At 52.4% G+C, this 13,046-nt stretch overlaps 1 protein-coding gene across 2 annotated transcripts in view; it reads left to right on the forward strand.

The window, feature by feature from the left end:
• The window catches only part of HCN3 (hyperpolarization activated cyclic nucleotide gated potassium channel 3), a 45,482-nt gene extending 40,433 nt beyond the window's left edge, over positions 1-5,049 (forward strand). For both annotated transcript variants that reach the window (XM_075608131.1, XM_075608130.1), the window contains 3 exons: positions 490-730; positions 911-1,075; positions 3,932-5,049. In XM_075608131.1, coding sequence (XP_075464246.1) covers positions 490-730; positions 911-1,075; positions 3,932-5,049 — 1,524 coding nt within the window. The remainder of the gene's footprint in view (positions 1-489; positions 731-910; positions 1,076-3,931) is intronic.
• The last annotated feature ends 7,997 nt before the right edge of the window (positions 5,050-13,046 follow it).

Here is a 13,046-nt window from a genome sequence, read left to right on the forward strand (position 1 = left end):
GTGTCCCCCCTGCCCCCATCCGTGTCCCCCCTGCTCCGATCCGTGTCCCCCCTGCCCCGGTCCGTGTCCCCCCTGCCCCGATCCGTGTCCCCCCTGCCCCGATCCGTGTCCCCCCCTGCCCCGATCCGTGTCCCCCCTGCCCCGATCCGTGTCCCCTCCTGCCCCGATCCGTGTCCCCCCTGCCCCGATGTGTCTCCACCCCCTCCCCGATCAGTGTGTCCCCCCCACCCCAGTGTTTGTCCCCCCCACCCCAATAAGTGTTGTCCCCCCTCCCTCCTTGATCAGTGTCGTCCCCCCTCCCCCCATCAGGTTGTCCCCCTACTCCATTAGGTTGTCCCCCCTCCCCCATTGGTGTGTTCCCCCCCCCATATTTTTTCCCCCATCAGTGTCCCACCCTAGGATCGCTCCCAGTACCGCTGATCTCCGCGGTGCGTGTGCATGTTACCTGGGACGGGTTTTATTGACTCCTGGGATTCCCTCTGACCTCAGGAAATTGTTAACTTTAACTGCCGGAACCTCGTTGCCAACATGCCGCTCTTTGCCAACGCCGACCCCAACTTTGTGACGGCCATGCTGACAAAACTGCGCTTTGAGGTCTTCCAGCCGACAGATTATATTATCCGCGAGGGGACCGTGGGAAAGAAAATGTTCTTTATTCAGCACGGGGTGGTCAGTATCCTAACCAAGGGCAGCAAGGAGACCAAGCTGTCCGACGGCTCATACTTTGGAGGTGAGGCGCGCGTACCCCGCTCTGCATACCCCGCTCTGCGTACCCCGCTCTGTGCGCTGCCGGGCATTCCCTGCCCTGCGTACCCTGCTCTGCATGCTGCGCTGTGGATAGTAAATGATTAATAAACATATGCAGTGGACACTCTTAAAGATGGCCGCCTGGTGATGCTCTGTGTTTCAGAGATCTGTTTGCTGACGCGTGGGCGCAGGACAGCGAGTGTGCGCGCTGACACGTATTGCCGCCTGTACTCGCTCTCTGTGGATAACTTCAACGAGGTGCTGGAGGAGTTTCCCATGATGAGACGCGCCTTCGAGACCGTCGCGATGGATCGACTCGACCGGATCGGTGGGTAACACTATATATATATATATATATATATATATATATATATATATATATATATATATATATATATATATATATATATATCCTCTCGCTCCCTGTATACTGTGTGTACGCAGGGTGGGGGGTATACATGTATATGTAAACAAAAGATGGCAGCAATGGCGGTGCACTGCAAACCTGGTAAATAAGACACGTTGGACGTAATCCGTAAAAAAGATTTATTTGTGCAAAAAAAATCACAGACAAAAATACTCTGACGCGTTTCGTACCTGGGATGGTACTTTACCAAAGAGTAACTGGGTATGTTCAGGGGGTACCTTCTGCTGCGGCTTCCGGTGACTGATCTAAGTACGATCAGGTGAGTACAAGGCTTCACACCCGGAGAATAATGATATGCAGAAGGGACAGTGCTGTCCCGTGATACCCGCTGGGAAGATATACAAATATACACACAATAAAAGTGTTTGCCTCTAGTAACATTTCTAACCTAAATGTATCAAGTGCAGCAAAATGCCCCCACCTGATATCCAAAAACAATCTTAGAAACATATTAAAACAAATAAAGACTTCCCCCCCCACACTGCATCTCTTCCCCCCCCACTGCATCTCTTCCCCCCCACACTGCATCTCTTCCCCCCCCACTGCATCTCTTCCCCCCCACTGCATCTCTCCCCCCCCCCACTGCATCTCTTCCCCCCACTGCATCTCTCCCCCACTGCATCTTTCCCCCCCCCACTGCATCTCTTCCCCCCCCCACACTGCATCTCTTCCCCCCCACACTGCATCTCTTCCCCCCCCACACTGCATCTCTTCCCCCCCCACACTGCATCTCTTCCCCCCCACTGCATCTCTTCCCCCCCCACTGCATCTCTTCCCCCCCCCACTCCATCTCTTCCCCCCCCACTGCATCTCTTCCCCCCCACTGCATCTCTTCCACCCCCACACTGCATCTCTTCCACCCCCACACTGCATCTCTTCCCCCCCACACTGCATCGCTTCCCCCCCCCACACTGCATCTCTTCCCCCCCCACACTGCATCTCTTCGCCCCCCCACACTGCATCTCTTCCCCCCCCCACATGGCATCTCTCACCCCCCCACACTGCATCTCTTCCCCCCCCACACTGCATCTCTTCCCCCCCCCCACTGCATCTCTTCCCCCCCCCCACACTGCATCTCTTCCCCCCCCCCACACTGCATCTCTTCCCCCCCACACTGCATCTCTTCCCCCCCCCACACTGCATCTCTTCCCCCCCCCACACTGCATCTCTTCCCCCCCCACACTGCATCTCTTCCCCCCGCCACACTGCATCTCTTCCCCACACTGCATCTCTTCCCCCCACTGCATCTCTTCCCCCCACTGCATCTCTTCTCCCCCCACTGCATCTCTTCCCCCCCCCACTGCATCTCTTCCCCCCCCACTGCATCTCTTCCCCCCCCACTGCATCTCTTCCCCCCCCACTGCATCTCTCCCCCCCCCCACTGCATCTCTTCCCCCCCCCCACTGCATCTCTTCCCCCCTGTAGACGGACGTTCACAGAGGTACACAATTGGAGTCGTTATAATGTGATATTATAATAGGCTTTATTGTACCTTTTCCTTTAACTCTGCCTCTGCTGCATGAGAGGGTTTTTATTTGTTTTTTTTAAGTTGTTTAGACTGTTTGTAGGCAAAAAGCATAACAAAAACATTTCACATAAAAACTCTGGTCCTTTTTAACTACAAAGACACCTCTTATCCCACTTCTGACACCAAATGTAGACGGACATTCACAGAGGTACACAATTGGAGTCGTTATAATGTGAAATTATAATAGGCTTTATTGTGCCTTTTCCTTTTCATCGGGAAATTATCCAAACACAGGGGGGAACAAAGCTTCCATTCACTTGGGAGTATTTCTAGTGAAATCCTTGCAATTAGTTCACATCTCCATTAGTTAAGCAATTCTCCCAACCCCAAACACATAGCATGCAATAAGCAGATATAAGCAGTCTTTTAAGAATGAAAGTCTTATCTGTTCCTGGTGGTTTGGAGGGAAAATCTTCACTGTCCCTGCTTTAGCTCCCTTGTCTCCAGGGTTGGTCAGCATACAGGTTTAGAAGTTTTCCCTGTGTCTTGAAAGCAGCTCTGCTATCTTTTGGCAGAGCTCAAGACAAGTGTGTCTCCAAGTTCAGCTCAGGTGTCAGCTAAAGAGTTCTCACTTCCTGTTTCAAAAGACAGGCTTTCTAAGCCATCTAATCAGGCAGGTGGTGTTTTGTTAGTTGACTACCAGCAGTTAACCACCACACTGCTGGATTAGAGGCACATTACCTGAACAGGGATAAGTCCCCTGTTACACCCCCCCACTGCATCTCTTCCCGCCCCCCCCCCCACTGCATCTCTCTCCCACCCTGCATCTCTCTTCCCCCCCACCCTGCATCTCTCTTCCCCCCCACCCTGCATCTCTCTTCCCCCACCCTGCATCTCTCTTCCCCCCCACCCTGCATCTCTCTTCCCCCCCACCCTGCATCTCCCTTCCACCCCTCATTGCATCTCTTCCCCCCTCCTGCATCTCTTCCCCCACCTCCACTCTGCATCTCTTCCCCCCCTCCTGCATCTCTTCCCCCCTCCTGCATCTCTTCCCCCCCTCCTGCATCTCTTCCCCACCTCCACCCTGCATCTCTTCCCCCACACCTACTCTGCATCTCTTCCCCCACACCCACTCCCACCTGCATCTCTTCCGCACCCTGCATCTTTCCCCCCTTGCATTTCTTTCCCCCCTGCATCTCGCCCCCGACACGAATTTCTCCTCCCCATTCTTCCCTCTTTCTTTACCCCCCCCCCCTCACCTCTCTCCTCCCCTGCCTCTCTCCTCTCAGGTAAGAAGAACTCCATCCTTCTGCGTAAGCGAGCAGAGAACAGCATGGGCTCAGTGAACAACGAGATCATTCAGCAGATAGTGAAGCATGATCGGGACGTGGCACACAATATTCCAGGTGTGCGGGACCACAGCTACAAGCCACTGATCTGGGAGCCACTGATCCACGCTCCTCTACAGACTGCGGCAGCCACCACCAATGTGGCCATTGCTCTGACCCACAAGCAGAACCTCCAGGCCCACGTCTTCCTGCCGCCATCTTATTTCCCCGATACCGCCCATCTAAGCCGTCAAATGCGGAGGTCCCAGCCCAGCCTGGGGGGGTCCCGACCCTCCTCTGTCAGCTCCCCTTCTGGTGCCCAGTCTCACCTGCAGACTCCAGCTGGGGTTTCACCCTCCTCCCCTGGTGGCGTGCAGAAGCAGAGCAGTGCTGGGCAGTGCCCTCAGCCCCCAATGCGACTCTGCCAGAGGGGGGAGCTCCCCATTGTGGTGAAGCCCCCACTAATGACATCACAGGTGCAGCTCTCCCGGTCTCGTGGGACCTCAGCGTCCACCTCTGTCCTGCAGCAGTCAGCAGGGTCTCAGGCCTCTCGCGCTCTCCCGGCGCCCCTGTCTGGGAGAACTTTACACTACAGCCTATCCAGGGCCAGCGGCTCCCACATATCTCTGCTCATGCAGCAGGCGGGCAGCTCCCCCCAGCAGCTGGTCAAACACCGGAGCATCCAGGGGCTTCCTAGCGGGAGACTCTCACAAGACCTCCGACTCCTATCAGCTTCTCAGCCCTCGCTGCCCCAACAGCAGGACGGCTCAACGTCCCAGCATGTCACAGCGTCCCCGGGGGCTTACTCCGTGCCTGCGATGCTGGTCAAGCCTCCCCCAACATCCCCCTCTGCTCACTCACAGCCCCCCTCTGCTCCATCACAGCCCCCCTCTGCTCCCTCACAGCCCCCCTCTGCTCCCTCACAGCCTGCACCTATAGGTTCCTTTGTGGTGTCGGGCTGTGCCGCCCTGCAGTCCCTTGTGCCCACGCCCAGGCAGACTGCCCCATCACGTAAGGGATCTGTAGTGTTCAGCCCTGATATAGAAGTGGGGAAGCCGAAGCTCCCGTCCAACATGTGAGCTGGGATCTGTCAGGCTGGAACACCACCCCGGTGAGTACCGGAGACGGGAGGAGTGCGGGGCTGGCGATGGTCAGACAGCGGAGCAGAGGAATGTCAGAGTGGCGGCTGTGTGGGGTCACCGTGCCTTACACACCCTTCAAGGATTTCTAGTCGTGTGTATCATATTAGCACCCCAGCCATGCACAATGACATATACAGGGGCTGCAGGGTGGTTCTCAGGGTGAGTTTAAAGAAATGAAGTTAGCCACTCAGGATATCCGCAGAGAATCCCCCTCACCTCGCGCACAGGAGATCCGCAGAGAATCCCCCTCACCTCGCGCACAGGAGATCCGCAGAGAATCCCCCTCACCTCGCGCACAGGAGATCCGCAGAGAATCACCCTCACCTCGTGCACAGGAGATCCGCAGAGAATCCCCCTCACCTCGCGCACAGGAGATCTGCAGAGAATCCCCCTCACCACACAGGAGATCCGCAGAGAATCCCCCTCACCTCGCGCACAGAGATCCGCAGAGAATCCCCCTCACCTCGCGCACAGGAGATCCGCAGAGAATCCCCCTCACCTCGTGCACAGGAGATCTGCAGAGAATCCCCCTCACCTCGCACACAGGAGATCCGCAGAGAATCCCCCTCACCTCGCGCACAGGAGATCCGCAGAGAATCCCCCTCACCACACAGGAGATTCGCAGAGAATCCCCTTCACCTCGCGCACAGGAGATCCGCAGAGAATCCCCCTCACCGCACACGAGATCCGCAGAGAATCCCACCACCGCACAGGAGATCCGCAGAGCATCCACCCTCGCCACGCAGGAGATCCGAAGAGATTCTCACCTCGCCGCACAAGAGATCCACAGAGAATCCCACCTCACTGCGCAGGAGATCCGCAGAGAATCCCACCACCGCACAGGAGATCCGCAGAGAATTCCCCTCACCTCGCTGCACAGGAGATCTGCAGAGAATTCCCCTCACCTCGCCACACAGGAGATCCGCAGAGAATTCCCCTCACCTCGCCACACAGGAGATCCGCAGAGAATTCCCCTCACCTCGCCACACAGGAGATCCGCAGAGAATTCCCCTCACCTCGCCACACAGGAGATCCGCAGAGATTCCCCCCTCACTGCACAGGAAAGTCGCAGAGAATCCCCCTCACCTCATCGCAGAGGAGATCCACAGAAAATCCCCCCTCGCTGCGCAGGAGATCTGCAGAGAATCTCCCCTCGCCGTGCAGAAGATCTGCAAAGAATCCACCCTCGCCCCGCAGGAGATCCGCAGAGATTCCCCTCACCTCACTGCACAGGAGATCAGTAGAGAATCCCCCCTCGCCATGCAGGAGATCCGCAGAGATCCTCACCACACAGTCTATCTGCAGAGAATCCCCTCGCCGTGCAAGGGATCCGCAGAGAATTCCCCTCACCTCGCCGCACAGGAGATCAGCAGAGCATCCCCCTCGCCACGCAGGAGATCCGCAGATTCTCCCCTCGCCACGCAGGAGATTCAGAGATTCCCCCCTCACCTCACAGATCTGCAGAGATTCCCCCTCACCTCGCCGCGCAGGAGATCTGCAGAGATTCCCCCCTCACCTCACAGATCTGCAGAGAATCCCCCTCACCTCGCCGCGCAGGAGATCCGCAGAGATTCCCCCCTTGCCACTCAGGAGATCCACAGAGAAACCCCCTCACCTCTCCACTGGGAACCAGAGCCCCAGAGTGAGGGAGGAGACCCCGGAGAGAAGGGGACAGCTCCCTCCCCAATCAAGCAATAGAGCACTAACCTGTGTGGTGCGTTTAATGGGGGCACAGGCTGCATGTGAGGCACACTGCAGGGTTATCAGAGTCCCGCGGCTGGTACCAGCTTCACGGTTCTGCCCCGTGCAGAGAATGGACCTTGTGCCAAGGGAAGTCTATATAAAAACCAAATGTGATCAGGGAGTGAATGTCCCCCAAACATGAGCGACCTGTCCCCACTAATTCCGATCTTTCGACCCTCGTACTGGCTCCCCACTTCCCTCCTCGCCTCTTTGTTCTTCTCATAGTATAAATATTTTTGTTAAAAATGATCTATTTATGATAAGATTTTGTGCAACAAGAACGCAGATTACGAAAATATCCCAAAGTCGAATGGAGGAAGGGGACGCAATATAAGGGGCCCACAGCGTGGTACCCCCCCTCTCCCTACTTCCCAGCACCTCTATCTCGTGGGGTCTCCCTACTCGATTCGTAAGGTAAAGGAATGGATCCCGTTAATACCTATGCCTGGCTGGACGTTCTTTAGCGGCTGTGCTTTTGGGTCTTGGTTCTGTAGGGCATTTTATAAGGTCAGAGTGTGTTTACAACCCAGAGCATTTCTACAGTTGTAGGTCAAGGTAGAGGAAGCCCCTAAAAGAAGAACTGTCCCCTCTCCCGTCATTAACACCCAACACTCGGAGCATACGTTTCCCTCTCAGATCCTGTTGTCACGTTTAGGCGGAAGCCCCTGACTCCTGAAGAGGAATGTGCTGCACTGTACAGTGATACAGAGCATCTCAACAAAGTAAAACCTCCCTGGCGATGTGAAGCTGGCCCCTGGCAGGGAAGGAGTTAAGTAGCCCTATATTAAGCTTGTTAACCCCATCAGTGCTGGAGACAGCAGCCTGGGTGTATTAAGCTGCCGTGCCGCCGGGCGAATACTCCGCAATACATCGTATAATGTGATAATATAACATTTTATCCCAAAAGCCATATTAGGAGCATGGGAAATTGCAGGGAATATATAGTATACATGTTCAGAAGATGCAGGGAGACAACAGGCAGCTTGTACTAAAACAGGACGGGTTATTGCGGGGAATGTTGCCTTGATGCACAGCGGAGCCCGCGCTGAACGGAGCAGAACCAGCACCGACCCCCTGGTGTCAGCCTCATGAACAACGTATTCTTGCGTGTTTAGAGCAGAGTTTATTTGTAAATGCAATTCAGCGTGCGGCCGTAATATCCCGCAGAGCGCCACGGCAGTCAGTATATCCCGCAGAGCGCCACATGCAGCCATAATATACCGCAGAGCGCCACGTGCAGTTGTAATATCCCGCAGAGTGCCACGTGCAACCATAATATCCCACAGAGCACCACGTGCAGCTGTAATATCCCGCAGAGTGCCATGTGCAACCATAATATCCCACAGAGCACCACGTGCAGCTGTAATATCCCGCAGAGTGCCACGTGCAACCATAATATCCCACAGAGCACCACGTGCAGCTGTAATATCCCGCAGAGCGCCACGTGCAGCTGTAATATCCCGCAGAGTGCCATGTGCAACCATAATATCCCACAGAGCACCACGTGCAGCTGTAATATCCCGCAGAGCGCCACGTGCAGCTGTAATATCCCGCAGAGCGCCACGTGCAGCTGTAATATCCCGCAGAGCGCCACATGCAGCTGTAATATCCCGCAGAGAGCCACGTGCAACCATAATGTCCCGCAGAGCGCCACGTGCAGCTGTAATATCCCGCAGAGCGCCTGCTCACTGACCTTCTTACAGAGACCCCCTCCTATATACACACACATAGCACAGGTACTGTATAGAGAGACCCTCATATCATTTACATGGCAGACTGCAATAACCATGCAATAAAGACCAGCAGAAAACAGGCAGGGATATTTGAGCCCTGCTGAAAATTCTCTGGCACACTGTGAATCCCTGAGACAGAGCGGGACGGGACACTGTCCTGATATCCATCACGGGAAGGGACACTGTCCTGATATCCATCACGGGACGGGACACTGTCCTGATATCCATGACGGGATGGGACACTGTCCTGATATCCATGACGGGACGGGACACTGTCCTGATATCCATGACGGGACGGGACACTGTCCTGATATCCATGACGGGACACTGTCCTGATATCCATCACGGGAAGGGACACTGTCCTGATATCCATGACATGACGGGACACTGTCCTGATATCCATGACGGGACGGGACACTGTCCTGATATCCATCACGGGACACTGTCCTGATATCCATCACGGGACGGGACAGGACACTGTCCTTATATCCATCACGGGAAGGGACACTGTCCTGATATCCATCACGGGACAGGACACTGTCCTAATATCCATGACGGGACGGGACACTGTCCTGATATGTACCATGGGATGGGACACTGTCCTGATATCCATGTGATTAGTGGCCAAAGATCATGTACCCTGTGTTTATACGGGGGGGGGGGGGAAGGATTATACAGTGGCTAGGTTTAGACATGCGTGAGTTATATGGGAGTTCTATAGGGGGAAGCAGGTTTATACACAGGCCAGTTCTATAGGGGGTAGGTTTACACATGGGCGAGTTCTATAGGAAGAGCAGGTATATATGCTGGGTGAGTTCTATAGGGGAAACAGATTTATACGCAATGTGAGTTCTATAGGGGTAGCAGGTTTATATGCAGGGCGAGTTATATAGGGGCAGCAGATTCAAATGCGGTGCAAGTTATACAGGGGAGGTTATATGGGGAGGCAGGTTTATACAAGGGTGATTCTATAGGGGAACATATAAGGGTAAGGGTAGCAGAGAGCTTCTAGACTTTTTATTGCAGGGGCATCAGCTGCATTTTTTTAAACTTCTGTTATGTACATATAATAAATGTGTTTGTAATTTATTGATCTGTAAATAAAGAGGCACAAAACCTGCAGCGTACGTCTGATGCTCCTCATTGCCGACCCAACAGCACATGTATACAAAGTAGTGCGCACACAGCAGTCCCCACAAAGAACCTTCTTACACACTTAGCGTCTAATGAATAAAGGGTTAATAGTCTGCACCCTCTCGGTAACGCTGCTGCCATGAATAACATGAGACCGCACACTGTAACGTTTCACAGCATCTGTTAAAATACCCCGACTGCCGCCTGCCCTAAACCGTTTAAACAAATGGGGGGGGGGGGGAGAGAACCTTAGCAGCTGGTTAATCCCTGCCCCCCCCCCTCCCCCCAATCTATTTCCTGCGCTACACCCCATCTATAAAGGTGGAGATCCTTAGCAGCCAGATATTCCCTGCACTCCCCCCCCCCCCCCCCCTTCCTGGTCTATAAAGGGGGGAGATCCTTAGCAGCCGGCTATTCCCTGCACTCTCCCCCCCCCCTCCTGATCTATAAAGGGGGGAGATCCTTAGCAGCCAGATATTCCCTGCACTCCCCCCCCCCCCCCCCCCCGCAGCCGGCTATTCCCTTTCCCGCTCCCTGCTCTAGGATACTCGTACACCTCAGCCGGCACCCAGCCTGCCCACTGCACTGATTGGACATAGCTAGCCTGGCCTTCCAGCCAGCACCTCCAGCCTGCCAATCTGTTATCTAGGTCACTACCTAGGGCAGACCCTAAAGTCGGCACCTGCATCTTCACCCGTTTTCTGTATCCCTGAGCTTGACTAGCGCAGCAGCCCCGCCACCTGGAGGTCCGGTTCTATTCTGGGGCCGACATGCCCCACACCATAGAAAACCCCGAGGATTTTGTAATATTCCCTCTCGATGTTCACTATAAACACATCTAACCCTTTCCCTGAGATGTATACTGTCCCTTCTGTACCAGCGGGAGGGGCGAGCCGAGCTTCCAGCTATCTCATCCAATGATCCAGGTGGTCGCCGCGCTTATGGAACCGACGACCCCCTGCTGGGGCCTTTGCCGCTACTTTGCCGATTTCATCCTTTAATGAGGGTACGGAGTCCCATCTGCAGAGCGTCGCGCCAGGGACACAGATCTACTCTCAGCAGATTCAAACAGATATCTAATGGAGGGAATTCAATAGGGTTCAGGGCACCAGACATATTTGGGATATAAACGTTTGAGTTGCTGCCCTCAAAGCAGATAGCATTTGAAACAGTTACAAACATGCAATGATGCGTCATACTCTACCTTCTATACACTGCGGCATGCTGTTTTGTAGTTCTCCCCAACGTCCGCTCACAGTAACTGTTATTCGGAACAAAACTCAGGATATTCACACTTATTTCATAATGATGCTGTTAGTACTCTGCCCTGCCAGAGAAGTCAACAGAATTGATATGCTGCACACCACAACTAAATAATACACTCAATATTAGCGGTGCTGCTGGTTCAATGGGTACCTGTCCTGGTAATCCAGATCTGAACTGCTGAAAAGGAGATCCAACGCACTGCCGGCCTGTCTGTCCCTTAATAAAGACTTCACGGTGGAAACGTGGTGTGACGCAATACATTTTTCTATTCAGCAAACCCGCAGTGCGTTGGATCCCCTTTTCAGCTGCCAGAGAAGTCTGCAATAAATCACAGGACAATGTACATCAGTAATGAACATGGGGGGGAATATTAAGTATGGTAATCAATCTGGTGCTTATGGGGTTAATGTGTTTTAAAAATACAAGAAATTGGGTTTATGACAGGCCAAGACCCTCCCTGTGTCTGTGCTGATCTACAAAGAGGGCTTAATTGGGGGGGGGGGGTCTATCCCTGAAAGTGACACACACACGTGTGTCAAAGGAAACTAACGTTCCTGGGATACCCCTGTGCATCCCAGTGAAGGGGGACAACCAGGTCACCACTTAGTTGGAGGACTTTATTAAAATAATACACATTCCCAGATAGCTCAAACTCCTACATCCACCACATCATGAATATATATTTATGCCAAAATGAGTGCTACTGAGCGTGGCAAATGTATACGTACAACAGAAGACACGGGTGCCCAATGCTACATCAAATTGACAAAACATATATGGTAATGAGTATAAAGTTTAAATACTTGAATAATAATGGTACTGTAATTACTGCAGAGTCCTGTTCATTCCCCCCAGAGCTCGCCCCTCCCCACCTTTTTAACTTGGGAGGTTCTGGCAACTTGCTGAATGAACAGGACTCACTGCAGTTCCTTCCCCTCATACAGAGGTAACTGGAAGGGTTCACAGTTTTAGTGTTAGGACCTGCATTTTTGATTTACCTTGACGTTGGTATGCAGGCTTACGACGCTTTGGCAAAGGGTTTAACTAAAAAAACAAGTAATTACTATTATTATTCAAGTATTTAAACTTTATACTCATTACCATATATGTTTTGTCAGTTTGATGTAGCATTGGGCACCCGTGTCTTCTGTTGGACTTTATTAAAATGAAGAAAGAACGGACTCAACAGTAATTCGGAAGAGTTAAAGATTTGTAATCGTGATAAATAGACGGCTACAAGAAGGCCAAACCCGTCATTTATAGCAGGTGATCGTCACATCGTGGATGAGGTTGAACAAACACATGTGTCCATCAAGTTCATCCTCTGCTAAATTTAGACAACAGATACTTTATCCTATATCTATACTTACTTATTGATCCAAAGGAAGGCAAACAAAAACCCCAGTGTCCTATCATCCAAAAGGGGAAAAATAAATTCCTTCCTGACTCCAAGAATTGGCAATCGGATTATTCCCTGGATCAACATCCTTCCCATGTTTACTTATTTGGTATATCCCTGTATAACTTTCCTTTCTAAAAAGTTGGCCAACTATTTTTTTAAACAAATCTATTGTATCTGCCATCACAGTCTCCATGGGTAATGAATGCCACACTGTAACTGCCCTTACTGTAAAGAACCCTTTCCTTTGTTGCTTGGGAAATCTCCTTTCCTCCAACCTTAAGGGATGACCCAGTGTCCTTTGTACTGCACAGTTTTCAATGTGATAAGGGATAGATATCCCTGTGTCACTCAAAGTTAGGGGCAAGTCAGTCAACTTTAATCTTGTTACATCTGTCAATCTCCTGAACCTATTGATTGACACACGTGAGTCATAAGTATCAGGACCACGAAGGTATGAGGTCTTTCAAATATCTAGGCACCCTTTTAAATGTCAAAAGGAGGGTTTCTTTTCCAAGTCGTAAATCTATCAATTTAGCAGCTGATTTACAACAGGGGTGAGCTTATGTTGTTTCATTGGTGAAAGAATGGTATATAGGGCTTGCCCTTGAGTTATGTAATCTGATCCCAAAACACACCTCTGTTGAATTCTAACACTG

This window comes from Ascaphus truei, chromosome 7 (genome assembly GCF_040206685.1).
Source record: "Ascaphus truei isolate aAscTru1 chromosome 7, aAscTru1.hap1, whole genome shotgun sequence".
NCBI lineage: Eukaryota > Metazoa > Chordata > Amphibia > Anura > Ascaphidae > Ascaphus > Ascaphus truei.